General features: G+C 39.9%; 2 protein-coding genes across 4 annotated transcripts; one reads left to right on the forward strand and one right to left on the reverse strand.

Annotated features, from left to right (window-relative positions):
- Positions 1-6,843: 6,843 nt before the first annotated feature.
- On the forward strand, positions 6,844-8,573 carry LOC136456824 (proteinaceous RNase P 2-like). The gene is made up of 5 exons (XM_066456810.1): positions 6,844-6,941; positions 7,042-7,217; positions 7,458-7,578; positions 7,788-7,856; positions 7,927-8,573. The coding sequence occupies exons 2-5, from the start codon at positions 7,129-7,131 to the stop codon at positions 8,158-8,160; spliced, it is 513 nt and encodes a 170-aa protein (XP_066312907.1). The 5' UTR covers positions 6,844-6,941; positions 7,042-7,128; the 3' UTR covers positions 8,161-8,573.
- A 1,105-nt stretch (positions 8,574-9,678) lies between these two features.
- On the reverse strand, positions 9,679-12,595 carry LOC136456823 (probable aspartyl aminopeptidase). 3 transcript variants are annotated; one of them, XM_066456809.1, is made up of 8 exons: positions 12,420-12,595; positions 11,525-11,669; positions 11,351-11,407; positions 11,168-11,252; positions 10,794-10,926; positions 10,535-10,716; positions 10,151-10,263; positions 9,679-9,931 (listed from the first exon to the last, which is right to left on the reverse strand). In XM_066456809.1, the coding sequence occupies exons 4-8, from the start codon at positions 11,243-11,245 to the stop codon at positions 9,823-9,825; spliced, it is 615 nt and encodes a 204-aa protein (XP_066312906.1). In that variant the 5' UTR covers positions 11,246-11,252; positions 11,351-11,407; positions 11,525-11,669; positions 12,420-12,595; the 3' UTR covers positions 9,679-9,822. The 3 variants fall into 3 exon arrangements, with proteins under 3 accessions (XP_066312906.1, XP_066312905.1, XP_066312904.1); XM_066456808.1 differs by having other exon boundaries at positions 9,683-9,931; positions 11,168-11,407; positions 11,525-11,664; positions 12,420-12,593; XM_066456807.1 differs by having other exon boundaries at positions 9,683-9,931; positions 11,168-11,407; positions 12,420-12,593.
- Positions 12,596-13,962: the final 1,367 nt, after the last annotated feature.

Genomic DNA, 13,962 nt, shown 5'->3' on the forward strand with positions numbered 1-13,962 from the left:
TTGTATAATCCTAGAACCAGATACTCAACCTCTTTCAAAGCAGTACCATTGCCGCATACATGCTGAATGGTATGTGAGCTCAAAAGTCGCCATGAGCGTATCTTTTTAACCAAATGTGGAATGCATATTCTTCTGCGTGTGGACAGCAGTTCCTTTATCAACACCTGCACTTCTCCCAGTCTCTGCGCCTCACTCAACATAAAGCAAGCACACCTCAGGACCTTGCGCCTCTCATTAGTGCACTGCATTGCATTTTCCACATTGTACTTGGATAAAACCTCACATATGTCATCAAGACAATTATAGCCAATCTCAATGTCGTCACTACAAATCAAAGGAAGAAGCAGCATATTATAGTCTGTGTTTGATGAAAAGTGAACTAATCTGCAAACTAGTAGGTAAGTTATAACTCATATGTTCGTGTAGCTTGATTTGTATGCAATCTCAATTGAATTCAAGAAAGAGGGGAAAGGCTCACCCTCGAACCTGAACCAAGGTGTTGCATCATTAATATTGTTGTCTTGGTGGAAAGGTTTGAATCCAATGAGGTACATATCATTTTCTTGAAAAAGGAGCAAGACTCGTCCAAGCTTCCCAATAATTTTGACAATGTGATAAGTCCGCTGCTTCTCTGGTGCAGCCTGCATGGGTGGGAGTAGGGGTGGTAACACTGGCGCACCAGCCACTTTTATCGAGCAAATATTTGAAATTCGGTTATGTCTCCTTATCATCAGCTTATGAAATGTTCTATGGCCAGCATTTGCACCAATTACAAACATTTCAATCCCCTGCAAAATTAAAGAGTAAATTTCATCGGTGGTCCTTAAATTGGTCTGTGTTCTCACTTAGGTTCCAATATTGTCAAAATGTATTTTTAGCACTCTAAACTTTCTAATTGTACCACATGGGGTCTAAATCTTCAGAATTTGTGTTAAATCATCCACGTGTGGTCAATGAGCACGACACGTGAATGGTTTAACACAAATTCAGAAGATTTGGACCTCATGTGAATATGTGATACAATTAGGAAGTTTAGAGTTTACATTTTGAGAATACTAGGACCTAAGTGAGAACGTGAGACAAATTTAAGGGCCGCTGATGAAATTTACTCAAGTGGGAATTTTGTTTGTGCATCCAAAAGGCAACATTTTTTGGCTTATATTGAGCGTTAACCAATTGAAAAGGGTGAGATGTACCTGTATTGAGCGCTGTAGACGCTTCTGCACCTTGCCATGTTCCTGCTCGAGCAAGCGTTCTCTATTCGCAAGCTCCTCCTTCAGTTGCCGTAGTTTCTTCTTCTCCGCCGGGGCCGCCATTCCAAGACAGGGGCACGATCCCCGATCCTGTGTTAACACATAGATAGCCTCAATTGACAAGAAAAAAGTCTCCACCAATTGATAATGATTTACAGTGCCCTTTGAGGATTAATTGATAATGATTTTTTTTTCATTACAGTTTTACAAAATCTGCATGCATGTGATGTTTAACACTTGCCCCTGTACCATACAAATATTAAATAGTAGAGATGCAATTATTGAACTCAAAATATCTGATTAACAGAAGCAAAAGTTTTATGTACTTATGTTTAAAGATTGAGCGCTGTGGACTACAGGGCTTTGATGAATCTAGGCACTCAATTGACACGTGCATGCAGGAAGATATTGTTGGATGGTGAATGTAGGCACTCAATTGAACTTTGCTGCTAGATTTCTGACAGTTTGTACTAAACCTTTGATAGGTCACCTTTAAGGGCTTCAAATGATATTTTGATACTAAATTGGAGATTGAAGAACTTGACAATCATAAACACTCAATATGAGGGAAATCACGAGCTCGGAATTTTCTGATCTTTAACAAACACCCAACTGGTCTGACAAAACAGGCATTCACAACTGATATTTTTTGTGACGAAATATCCAGTACTGAAATAGCTGCAATTGGATCAAGCAAGAGCAGGGGCGTGTTCCCCAATTACAAACAGATGAGATAACATCCCTTTTTTTTTATTAAAGAGCATACGGGATAACATTCTGGCTAATTATATCAAGAAAAGTTAACATCTTTTGTGGCTAATTTATCAATCTGAACATCTGTTCTGCTTAAAAACAAATTGGATTTTATACACAAATGAAATCGCCATGTTTAAGAATAGTAGATGCAGATACATACATATCAAACAAGAGTTACATAAGCCCACAAAATTCCACGGTACTATGACTGTTGTGAAAACTTATATATAGGTCGGAACACAATTTCTGAAAATGGCAAACTTCAGACTATGGATGTACCAAAACAAATCTACGTGTTCACAAAATATTGAATGTGACTAAACTTATGTCTGCCTGTACAAACATACCAGTCCTAGAAATAAGAATAGGTCTTAGCTTATGGTCTAAAGCTATCATAATTCGTAAGTCCCAATTGACAAGAATTAATTGGACGATTGATACTTGATTTAATTTTAACAATGTAACTTAATCATGTTTAAGAACAATTTGCCGAAGTGTATTCCTGTGTGCTCAGTCATTAGATGACTGTAAGTTTGCAAACGGTGAAGAACAAATTTCTGAACTGTTTTCTGTAAAGAGTAAGCAATTTTAGGTCCAGACATAAATGTGATTGACTATCAACCAAAGGGTTACCGCAGCAGGACTCACCTGGATCAATGGAAGCTTGGGTAGGTGTCGAACGATTTCAACACTGGATGTAGGAACTCATCATGCCCCTGCAGAACTGAGGACAATTTCCATGGGTCTATTAGTGAAGAAACACATTTGAAACCAAATAAACATGTCCCAGAGTATTAGTACTGTATAGGAGAGCTTTAGAAGTATAACTGAGAGCTAAGATCTTCAGGTAATAAGCACATTTGAATATACTATGTAATAAGAACACTTCATAGAACATTAGGATAAGAGTTCATCCCCACATAACCCTTATCTGTTAAATGTGAGCATCCCAGAGCATCAAGAGAACATTGTTTACACTATCCACTAAACAAACACCAAGAAGAACAATGTTTTAGTTACTTTTCCTGTTTTCCACCACAGCAGGCACATATATTTACGGAGGCAAATTCTATAAAGTTACGGAGGCCTTCATCATACTCGACTGACCACCCAGGATGCAATGATGAAAATTCAGCTTGCTACAGATTTGTACTCAACTAAGGAAAAAACAGGTTATGGTGCATAGTGCTACCGTCCAAGACAAACTACCACAACTCCAGCATAGTGTGCATAGTGCTACCGTCCAAAACAAACTACCACAACTCCAGCACAAGGCAGTTTCCCTCAACTAAAAGTGGAAATCACTTTTTTTTTCTCCAATGACGTAGGAGGGCTGCGTGTCATTTCATTAAGAAAAGTGGAAATCACTGCAGAAAGGTACACCCAGAACTATGATTTTTTTCTTAGTAAATGCAAGTATGGAAGAATTAATTAAACCATCAAATGGAGGATTAGTGGTGTGTTTGCTGGCTATAATCAGGTTAACCAAATACAACTGCTCCCTGGTTTTATAAATAGTTCTTCCTGGTTTTATAAATAGTTCTGTACGATTATCGCTACTCTGATTTTATCAATAAAAATAGATTTAAAACTATGTGATAGAATGCAGACTGGAATAGCAATTGTACTTTTGAATGACTGGTGTTAAATTCAATTTGCAGAAATAATTCAGCCAATTATCAGTTAGATTGGTAAAATGTTTGTATTATCATGACAGAGCATTATTTTATTTTCTCATGTAGCACCAACAGCTACCCACATAAGTTAAGCTCTCTCTCCAGTCTCCATGCATTTATTTGTGTATTGTTGTTGACTTACTGCAGATACACCAATAGCATGATAGCAGTGAAATCAAATGATTTGACACCAAACTAAAAAAATTAAAGCAAACAAATGAGTGACGCAGCTGCACAGGTACTGTTAAGTTTGAAAATCCTGGGTGGCACCGTGAAATACATAATCGACCAGTCGACTTTAGCTCAAAAACGGCCCAAACGAATCCCAATCAACCATTAATAGTTATCCAGTAAATGAACACACACCTCAAGGCATATTCCAATCTCCAGAAATTTGGGTGGTAGCCCAAGAAATTCACTCGGAAAGAATATAGCAAAAGTAAATTTTGATTCCCGTTGTAATGCACCAGCATAATCCTAGTTAAAAACATGTTTGTTTCTCCACAACAGGTATAAATGGTTTATATGAATTCCTTTAATTGGTTGTAGTACTCATAAAGCATTTCATCGTTAGATCATGTCTGTAATTATGTGAACAATTTTGTTTCTTTTCTTACAGCCACAAAAATGTTCAGATAAGTACAGAACATGTTCAGATAAGTACACCTTTCACCGTGAATATAGAGGGTAGTCAATACCTGGACATTGGCGAGATTGTTCACTAAAAGATCCCTGTGGCGAGATTGATCACTGTGGATGCCCTCTGTTGCCTGTGGCGACAGGAGTTGCCTGACCTGAATAGCAAAGCCATTAGCCATTTATTTTTAGTTGCTATCCAAAGACAAAGTGGATAAATTGCTAACTAAGTATGTGTTGTAACATGCCCTTCTGAAATTAAATTTCAGCTTGGCAACAACTTGCGCACTTACAAGTAAACTGCTGACAATGTTCTGGCCGGCCAGTACCACCCTAGGCGTTTACACAGTTACTTTTCTGAATGGATATTTTCTCGATCGGATTAATATCTCTCTGATTTGGACTTTAATACGATATGAGCACCAAGCAGTCAAAGTGTTAATTCAGTACCAATGCCATTGTTTAAATTACATAATATATTTTGTAAATATGCAGCACATGCATAACTGATCCTCCAGTTCATGTCCAATGATGCCATTGTTGAAAGTTTAAACTGAATATTTTGATGGGAAGCCTGAACAAAACGAAGATGCATGGGCAAACTAAAATAACAGAGGCAATGAAATTGGTTGGCCTTGAAAGTGTACAGACAGAGGCCGGAGACCTCGTTCCTACTGTGCGGCCAGCTAACGGCTGCATGCTGGCATCTTATTTATTCAGTAAGGTATTTGGCCGTTTCTGGTTACTTTGTACCTACAGACTGATTTATTAGGCATTTCTGTTATTAGACCAGCTGACATAGAGAACAACAGACCACACCCATATGAGCTTAGGGTGTGTTTAGTTGGGGAGGTGAAATTTTTTGGGTGTCACATCGGATGTGTCGGAAGGATGTCGGGATGGTTTTTTTTATACTAATAAAAAAACAAATTACAGAACCCATCAGGAAACTGCGAGACGAATCTAATGATACTAATTAATCGCTCATTAGCACATGTGGGTTACTGTAGCACTTAAGGCTTTTCATGGACTAATTAGGCTTAAAAGATTCGTCTCGCGATTTTGCCGAGAACTGTGCAATTAAATTTTTTTCGTCTACATTTAGTACTCCATGCATGTGTCCAAACATGCTCTTTTACTGTAGGAGGCAAAAAAATTTGGAAACTAAACACACCCTTAATGCCAATTCAGGACCAAGACACGTGTTCTATTCTATCTCTGCCATCAAGCAAAAACTCAGTCACTGATGCATTCAGGAACTTTTTTTCTCAAGTGACTTATTCTCATACCCAAGCAATAATTTGGAGCAAGGGGGAAAGAAATATCTCACTGCAGTTTGACGCTGCATGCAACTAGTATCATCGCCACTGGAATATGAACCTGTGCAATATTTGAGAAAATAATATGAACCTGTGCAATGAAACGGATGTTTGGTGTTTAACTAATGGATGGAAATTCTTATCTTTTAGAGGCAACTACGAGCAAAAAAGATGCTTCTCATATGTTTCAAACTGTCAGAGATCAGATTTCATATGTTGTCCTTGACAAAACCATTTAACACATGTGTGCCTCTGAACTTATCATATTCCAGAGTATCATGAAATTTTACCACAGGTATACAAAGGAGCACATTCTAATCATATTTTGTGGTGACATCATCAAGTATTCATCCATCTGTACTACAAATATTAAATAGTAGAGATGCAGCTACTGAACTCAAAATATCTGATTGACAGAAGCAAAAATTTGTTTTCTTCTTGTAGAATAGGAGTATGAGCTATTTTTTATTCTCAGCAATGTGCAAAGGAGCACCCGTACTTGCAACATGCAGTTACAAACTTACAGTCCATAGCAATAAGCATGTCATTGTTAGTACTTGCGGGTTTTAACCCCAATTCCCCTCTAGAAAATACTTCTAAAATTATTAGCTGGAATCCCTGCAGATTTCAGGAAGACAGGCCCGTCCAATTCTGGTTTGAATTTGGGAGTGCTGTGATTATCCCCCCTACTTTGACAAAATTAGGCTCGTTAGTATAAGATTTTTTTCATCCTGGCTAACCAAATGCCAATGGACCAACATAAACTTGCAAATAAAAAACAATGACATGCAGGTTGAAATTCCCCTCTGTAAATTAGTCAGTACGCGCCCCCTCTTCTTGGATTTCAGGGCTGACTGGATTGGGAAGAACAGTTAGTATCCCCTCTTCACCCGAACATAACTAAGTTAGCAGTACAATCCCATTAACTAATGCCACACTACAAATCAACAGAAGAAATTCCAGCTCAATTAAAAACAGAATGATATGTACGTAGCACAAAGTAAAGATTAGTTTCAATATTTAGCTATCAAAATTGTCATCAGCACATATATTAATTTAGTTATGTATTGATGATCGCTGATTAGGATGCCAAATCACTATCACAGAAAAAAGTCTCTACGGCCCTTTGCCTGTTGCCCCGTCGTGGTACGTAGCCGTCAACTGAGCGAGAGCCCTGCCCACTGGCCAGTCTGTTATAGGAGTGGTTGGAAGCAAATAAAGAATATCAAGCTATAGTCGATGGTGCGAATATTGCACTGTATCAACAAAATTTTGCAGAGGGCGGTTTCAGTTTGACTCAGGTCTGTGCACCACTTTACACTGAATTTTGACATGTTCATGTTGATAATTAAGCAATATGTGCTAATTATTGTTCAACTGCTCATGCTTAATATAGAGCAGCTGGATGCCGTTATAACAGAGGTACGGGATAGATATCATGGGAAATGGCCACTTATCATACTACATAATAAACGAATTTCCAAGCTTATGGAAAATGCATCTAATAGACATTTGATTGAGACTTGGAGAACAAATGGGGCTTTGTATACTTCACCAAGTGGGTCAAATGATGACTGGTAATGCTCAGTTTCTAGCCTTCAGTATATCTGAACTTACTGTTTATGCTCAATTCTCAAAGACAATGGAAAGACCTTGCGGCCACCTTTTCTAGTAAACTGGGAGGTGTTTCCTGTTTATGCTGTAATTCTGCAGAGATCGTAAACATCTATAATCACATAGTTTGTTGATTATTCACTTTTCTTCATTGTTATGTTTCCTCCTGGGTGTTTCTAATTATATGAGATGCAAACATGCAGGTATTGGCTATATGCAGCAATCAAACTAAATTGTTTGCTTGTGACTAATGATGAAATGAGAGATCACATATTCGAGCTTCTAGGGTCGTCCTTTTTTCCAAAGTGGAAGCAACGTCATCGGGTGAGCTCTGCAAAACCGATCATATAGTGCTACTTCTCTGTGCATGGTTATTACACAGAAAGCCTGGTTCTAGAAGCTTAGAATACTACTACATAGTTTGAACTAAAGAGTGTAATAAATTCTCTCTTAACCTGCTCCATGCATTGGATTTTGTCTTTTACTGTTAATTGTTATTTGTTAATTTGCTAAACTCTGTTACAATTGCGCAGGTAAAGTACACCTTTAATAAAGGAAAAGCGGTGCTTGTGATGCCACCCCCTTATTCTTCAGAGATTCAAGTAAGTAGTCTATTTTCAGGTATTTTCTAGAGTTTAGTATCTGCTGTTGCTCATTTCGTCTTCATTGCAGGAGTCAGAAGTGGGATCTTGGCACATTCCGATGGAAGAGAAGTCTGGCGATGAGAGAGGTAGGATTTGGCTTTGTATTGGCAGGGGAGGTTCGTGCAAAGAACATGGTGAAGTTCCCACAACTAATGGAGTTGTCCACGAAATTCCTCCAACTGAGGCATCTAACTTGGTGCAGCAGAGGCTGGCAGAAAATAAGGATGAGTCGATAACTGGTAAAAGAAAGGATAGAGATTGATCACTTATCCAGGAGCAGCATCTACCTGGGAGTTTGTCATCTTGTGAGCAATTGTGGCGAACTGTGTTTTGCAGTCTACTTTGTTGTTGATTCAGCTGAGGCAGTTCAAGAATAAGGATGCAGCGATAGTGCCGTCCCAGATCTGCAGGATGCTGATAATTGTTAATCACTTTCACTAGCTTGCAGACTTTCATTCTCCACAAATCGGTTGTGATTTTAGACAATTTTGCTGCGCCATGTATTCTGGTTGCATCCATGATCATCTAGTGTAACACCAGAATACTAGATAATCTCAAATTGGCTGTTCCTTTAGCTTTTACCTCTCCAGTTAGGGCTTGTTCGTTTGATCAGGAATAGGGCCCAGGAATAATTCCTAGCCGGAATGATTCAATAATTTGTACTAATCTTGAGGAGCCGGAATTGTTCCTGATGCATTCCGAGAAAACCAAACATCCCCTTAGGGTCTGTTCGGTTATGACGTTCCCGGTCCTTCCTGACCGGGAATGGTTCCCGACATGTAGAAAATAACGAAGGTTCCCGACATGTAGAAAATAACGAAGAAACAACGAGGCCAGGATTCGATTTCGTATAACCGAACGAGGCCTTAATGAAAAGGTGAACTTTATTCTGGATGTATGATAAACATTTCCATGTGCATTTTTGAGCTACTGTACCGTTTAGAAACTTGTATCAGAATGTTACCAAGGCCATTGATGTTGTTCTTATGCCTGGGATTCTGAGGGCAAATGCACGTTTTCCCGAGGTTACTCCTAGCGTGGCAATGTGGCATCCGTGCCTAGCTATAGCTCCAACTTTCTATTTCCTTGTTACATGTTTCCCGAGGTAGTATTTTTCTATGCTCGGAGTGAATTTCTTCGTTGTGCATAGCAAGGCTTCGTCTTTGTGCAAACTAAATTTGGACAAAAATTGGGCGTGCTGGAGTTTGGATTGGTGTTTCGTATTTTTCTTTGTTTCCGTAGCAAGGCTTTGTCTTTGTTTCGTATTTTTCTATAGCAGTGGACTATTTTCCTTCGTTGTTTGCTCTTGGGCCTTTTCAGAGTGCTTCGGGCCTTTCTCACCGTCTCTGTTACCGCCCCTGCTTCAGATTTCTTCTGCTCCACACCACACGAAGACACGAACAGCTTCAGTACTTTCGTTGTTGATCTCGGCTTTGCCATGCTCTTGTTCTGTGACAAAATGCTAGTAAAGGATAGGATGCTTCCGTTGTTCGTTGGCATGTTTGGATAAGGTTAGTTTGACTTAGAACAAAACTGGATTCCTTAAATTTCAAGACAGAGAGTAGCTTTGTTTTTTTTTTTTTGAAGACGTCTTGAAAAATCACAACTTAGGTGATCCCCGTCATCATCCATTAACAGCATGTTCGCTTGCTCGTATACGATCGTGGATTATAAGCTGGAACAGTATTTTTTTTCTCACACCAAACTAGCCAGCAGTAAATCATCCACGATCGTTTACGGCCTGCCGAACGGGCCGTAAATCACCACAAAAGTGACCAAGAGTGAGATTTTTAATTCATCACCCTCCTTATCAACTAAAAAAAATCAGAATCTACGTTCGATAGATTGATACTATGCTTGACAATCATAGTTTTAGTTTACATTATTAATTATTCAAGCATGGAACAGTGATAAGGATTTGGGCTTAAAAATCTACATTTAACTTCCTATCGATATCAGAAAACATCTCGAAAAAAGCTTTGAAGTGCCTGTATGTTGTGTCCACGTCTTCTTTACCACACATTTCTCGTACACTGCAACCAATGCAAAATAGTAAAGTTAGTATACAGTGCTGCAAAATTCCTAGGTCTAAAAGAAAAGCAACAATGGCATGAGATATTTGCCAACCTAAACTATTCTTTCGGTTAAGATTACTAATTATGCATTTATATGTGTACATATGATTCAGAAGTTGTCTATAAATACAATTGCAAAGAACTGTTTCTATGAAATGTTAAATGGCTGAGCAATACCTATGCATCGAAAGCTGAGGGATACCACAGTCTACAGTCCGTATGCCAACACCAGAAGCAAGTATGGGTCCAATGGTGGAGCCACATCCCATGTCATTCCTTACAACAAACTCCTGTGTGGTATTTACATCAGTCAAATCGCTCCAAAAACCATCAAGCAAAAGGCTAAGTGATTATGTTATCATCTTGTTTCTCTAGTATTCAACATTGTTATCAGCTGGGTATCAGTGTATCACAAGCAATAGATGATAAAACAGGGGAAAATAGTATCAGCATTGCCTCTGTTTACTAGGCGTGTCCATATGTTCAAACTTAAAATATAACTGGGGTTTTGCAATAAAAAAGGTGCTAGGAGTAACCATGATACAAAAAGCTAAAGAGCACCTGAACCGGAAGATTATGAATCCTTGCTATTTCTTTGAAGAGAAAAGCTGTAACAGCACTTGTGGCATAACGTTGGTTAGCATTGTGCTTGATGACAAGTCCCTTCTGTAGTTCTGGTCTGTGGCACTCTTCATGCTTTTCGGCATAGTTTGGGTGCAGAGCGTGAGCCATGTCCGCCGAAACTGGAAGTGTCGATAGAATTAAGCTAGAGCAACTAATCGATAGAATTAAGCTAGAGCCCTACATGTTCAAATCTTACCAAGGAATGAAGAATGTATTGCACGTTCCAAAGCTCCCTCCCCCATCGACTGATGCATCAAGGAATCGATGATTCGTCTCATAGCCTGGAACATGGTCGGTGCACCAGCCCCTTGCATTGAATCTGAACCCACCTGAATATTGCAGGAATGAACACGAATATCAAATTACCCAGTTAGGAAAAATAGCATTCCCTGGAATACTAATGTTCTGATTCTTGCTTATGGCCAGTTAAATCAAGCATAAGCCACACCATACACAGGATCTAACTGAGGATTGGGAATCTAGAAATGTAAGCATATATTTTTCACCAGCTGGGTAAAATTTAATGTGATATGGCTCATGTAGAGCAGCACTTTTGTCTATACAGCGTACCTCCTCATTATCGAACATAGCAACCATTCTTATGGCCTTCTCATTGGATAATTGTTCTGCCATCTTGGAAGAGTCCATGAGAGATCTGAGAGCACAATAACATGAAGCAAGATTATCCAGTCTTCCAGAATAGATGAACTCATTGTTTCCCCCACCAAGGCAACTAGGCTGGGTATCACATACATTCAACTCCATACCAATTATTTCATTTGAGTCACAACCGATTTCCTCTGAGAGAATCTGTGGAGTGCAGAGATAGTAAAAGATATAACTTGAAGCCATCTGTAGCATTCTCCAACTAAATTTCCGTACAGTATGGGGAGAATCCCAAAAGCAAAGATGAGAAATTGGAGTTACCTGCAAAAGTAGTGGATGGTGGGTGACTTTTGTAGAGCTAGAGCTTTTGTCATCAGAATCTGTAGTTGTGTCTTCATGTTTTGTTGCAAGAAGTGGAACAAGATGAGTCTCTAGGTTAGGCTTGAACCCATCAGTATTCACTGTGCTACAATGAAAAGGAATTCATTCATATAAGGGGAAAGACCATGTTTTTTTAATATACCGAAAATATTAAACAGTAAGGATAGCACCAAATAGTATACACAGGTAGACCTTGAGGTGCATGCTAAAGGAAAAACAGAAACAATGCTGCCAAGGCAATTGTTTCATTAAAAGGAAAAACAAAAACTGAGATAAAGAAATATATGCTACAAGACATAGAAGGGACAACGAACTACAGAAATATTCACTTATCGAGAGTTTGAGACTGGCAAGAGAAATGGCAAGGCATAATACAGGATGCCTGGTAATTATTACAAGATTTACAAGATAGAGCCGAAGCACTAGCGGCTATAGCACAGGAGACGGAGGAGGTTGAGATGGAGGTTCCCTGAAGCTTAGATGCAAAACCGGCGTTGTTGCATCTGTGATCCATGTATTGTAGTCAGCACTGGCCGGTCTCGTACTGGTGGAGTTAGGAATGCCTGGGTTCGTGATGAGTTCTTGGGAAAGGTGGACTAAATGTTGTTTGGGAGCTGGTGGTGGCGAAAGCCTATAACGGTTGCACAACTTCTTAGTATGTAATAAGCCTATGTAGAACCTCAAACCTCCGCAGCCTAGGCTGCGGATGGTAGCGCCCCTCGCGCATGTAACGGTTGTTTGCTACCTTCTTCTTATTATAAATCAAAGCCGGGAAACCGGATCTTTCAAAAAAAATACAAGATAGAGAAGTAACAAGTTGAGCATGAGGACTAACCGGTTAAGATATTTGAAAGGGATTCTTGACACGCCAGAGCCCCACACCTCCGGTAATTAGGTTTCAGGAGGGGAGAGGGATGCAATTCAGAAAAGGTTGAAGATCATCGCCCTTCATCAACACTCCATTCACAGATTCGGGCCCATTTCCATGTCCAAAATGGTTCCATTCACACTGCCTATCCAAATGCCACCAAGGTGGGGAGGATGAGGAGCACAAGGGCTATAAATTTCAGAGCAAAGCAAATCAAAGCACACAGAACCGCAGGCATTGAAGGACATTGGTTGTGCTTGTGCACATGTAGTACTGATAATGATATTTGAAAGGGATCAAAGTTAGTAAACATAATACATGTATACACTTGTAATTGGATCAGATCCGAATAAAAATAGCCAGCAAAGCAGATCAAAGCACACAGGAATGCAGGCACGGCGGAGACCTGAGCGCCTAGGTTGACGTGGAAGGGTCGGTCCGGCGGCGTCAGCAAGGCAGGTCGTGGAGGCAGCGATGTTTCCGGCGGCGTGGAGGAGGCGGCGCGTCCAGCGGCGTCAGCGGGGCAGGTCGTGGAAGCGGCGGCGCGTCCGGTGGCGTCGAGGCGGCGGCGCGTAGCGTGAGTGGGAGGGCGGGAAGGACGCGGAGGAAGTCGGGGAGGCGACGTGGCGTCCAGCGGCGGCGTCGAGGCGGCGTCCGGCAGACGGCGAGGGCGATGGCGGTGCGTCGAGGACGGGCGCGGCCGGGCTTCGTTCTTCTGGCGCGTGCGGAAGCCACCGGGTGGGCCCCGTATCGAGGGAGGAAGGGCAATCGGGCGACGAAATTTAAAGTTTGGAGGTGGGGTTTAGTTCTTACGTGGACGAGAGCTGGACGTTTTTTTAATTATAAATAACTGTATAAAATAAAAAAAATAAAAAAATGTATAAGAGAAAGAGAAGCTTGTCTGTCTCGGAAGGAAGGAGAAGGAAGAGGGAGGGAACAAGACTAATTTAACCCCATGGCTGTTTTATTTTCTGAAAAAATCTTTTATTTCCCTCAACTTTCACGATGCTCTGCGCTCTGTTCGTTTGAGCTAGTTTGGCTTTAAGTCATGGCTGAAAGTACTGTTGACTGGTTTGTGTGAGAGAAAATTATTGTTCGTTAGTTGATAAGTCATAGCTTATAAGTTAGATACGAGCAAGCAAACAGACTGCTGATTTACGTCGCTCATATGTAGAACCCAAGAATCCAAATTTAAACCCCCTATCTCCCTTCAAACTTGTTAACTTTTAAAACCATTTGTTTTTTCGCACCTAGAGCAGTTTGGACGGTGGTTCCATCATAGGGTAAATCGAAATAGCTCATAGAGATATCGGACTAATTAGTTTTTAAGAAATTATCTAAATATTTTACATAGAAAATTTATGCAACTAAAAATTTTAAAGTTTGGTTTAATTGAATAAAAATTCATATCAAATTTGTTTCCGCTTAGAAAATCATGAAACTTGTTTCTTATTTTTTCCTAAAATCGTGATCTATCATATAGTGCCTAGATTAAAATTAAAATTATTTG

Source organism: Miscanthus floridulus, chromosome 6, assembly GCF_019320115.1.
Source record: "Miscanthus floridulus cultivar M001 chromosome 6, ASM1932011v1, whole genome shotgun sequence".
NCBI classification, from domain to species: domain Eukaryota; kingdom Viridiplantae; phylum Streptophyta; class Magnoliopsida; order Poales; family Poaceae; genus Miscanthus; species Miscanthus floridulus.

What these genes read in the sequence shown, in the direction of transcription:
- LOC136456824 (XM_066456810.1), top strand. Translation starts at nt 7,129, where the DNA reads ATGGAAAATGCATCTAATAGACATTTGATTGAGACTTGGAGAACAAAT. An exon ending in AGTGGAAGCAACGTCATCGG is followed by an intron (nt 7,579 to 7,787) that starts GTGAGCTCTGCA and finishes ACAATTGCGCAG; the next exon opens with GTAAAGTACACCTTTAATAA. An exon ending in CTTATTCTTCAGAGATTCAA is followed by an intron (nt 7,857 to 7,926) that starts GTAAGTAGTCTA and finishes TCTTCATTGCAG; the next exon opens with GAGTCAGAAGTGGGATCTTG.
- LOC136456823 (XM_066456808.1), bottom strand. Translation starts at nt 11,362, where the DNA reads ATGGAGTTGAATGTATGTGATACCCAGCCTAGTTGCCTTGGTGGGGGA. An exon ending in AATACATTCTTCATTCCTTG is followed by an intron (nt 10,717 to 10,793) that starts GTAAGATTTGAA and finishes CGACACTTCCAG; the next exon opens with TTTCGGCGGACATGGCTCAC. An exon ending in TTCATAATCTTCCGGTTCAG is followed by an intron (nt 10,264 to 10,534) that starts GTGCTCTTTAGC and finishes AATACCACACAG; the next exon opens with GAGTTTGTTGTAAGGAATGA.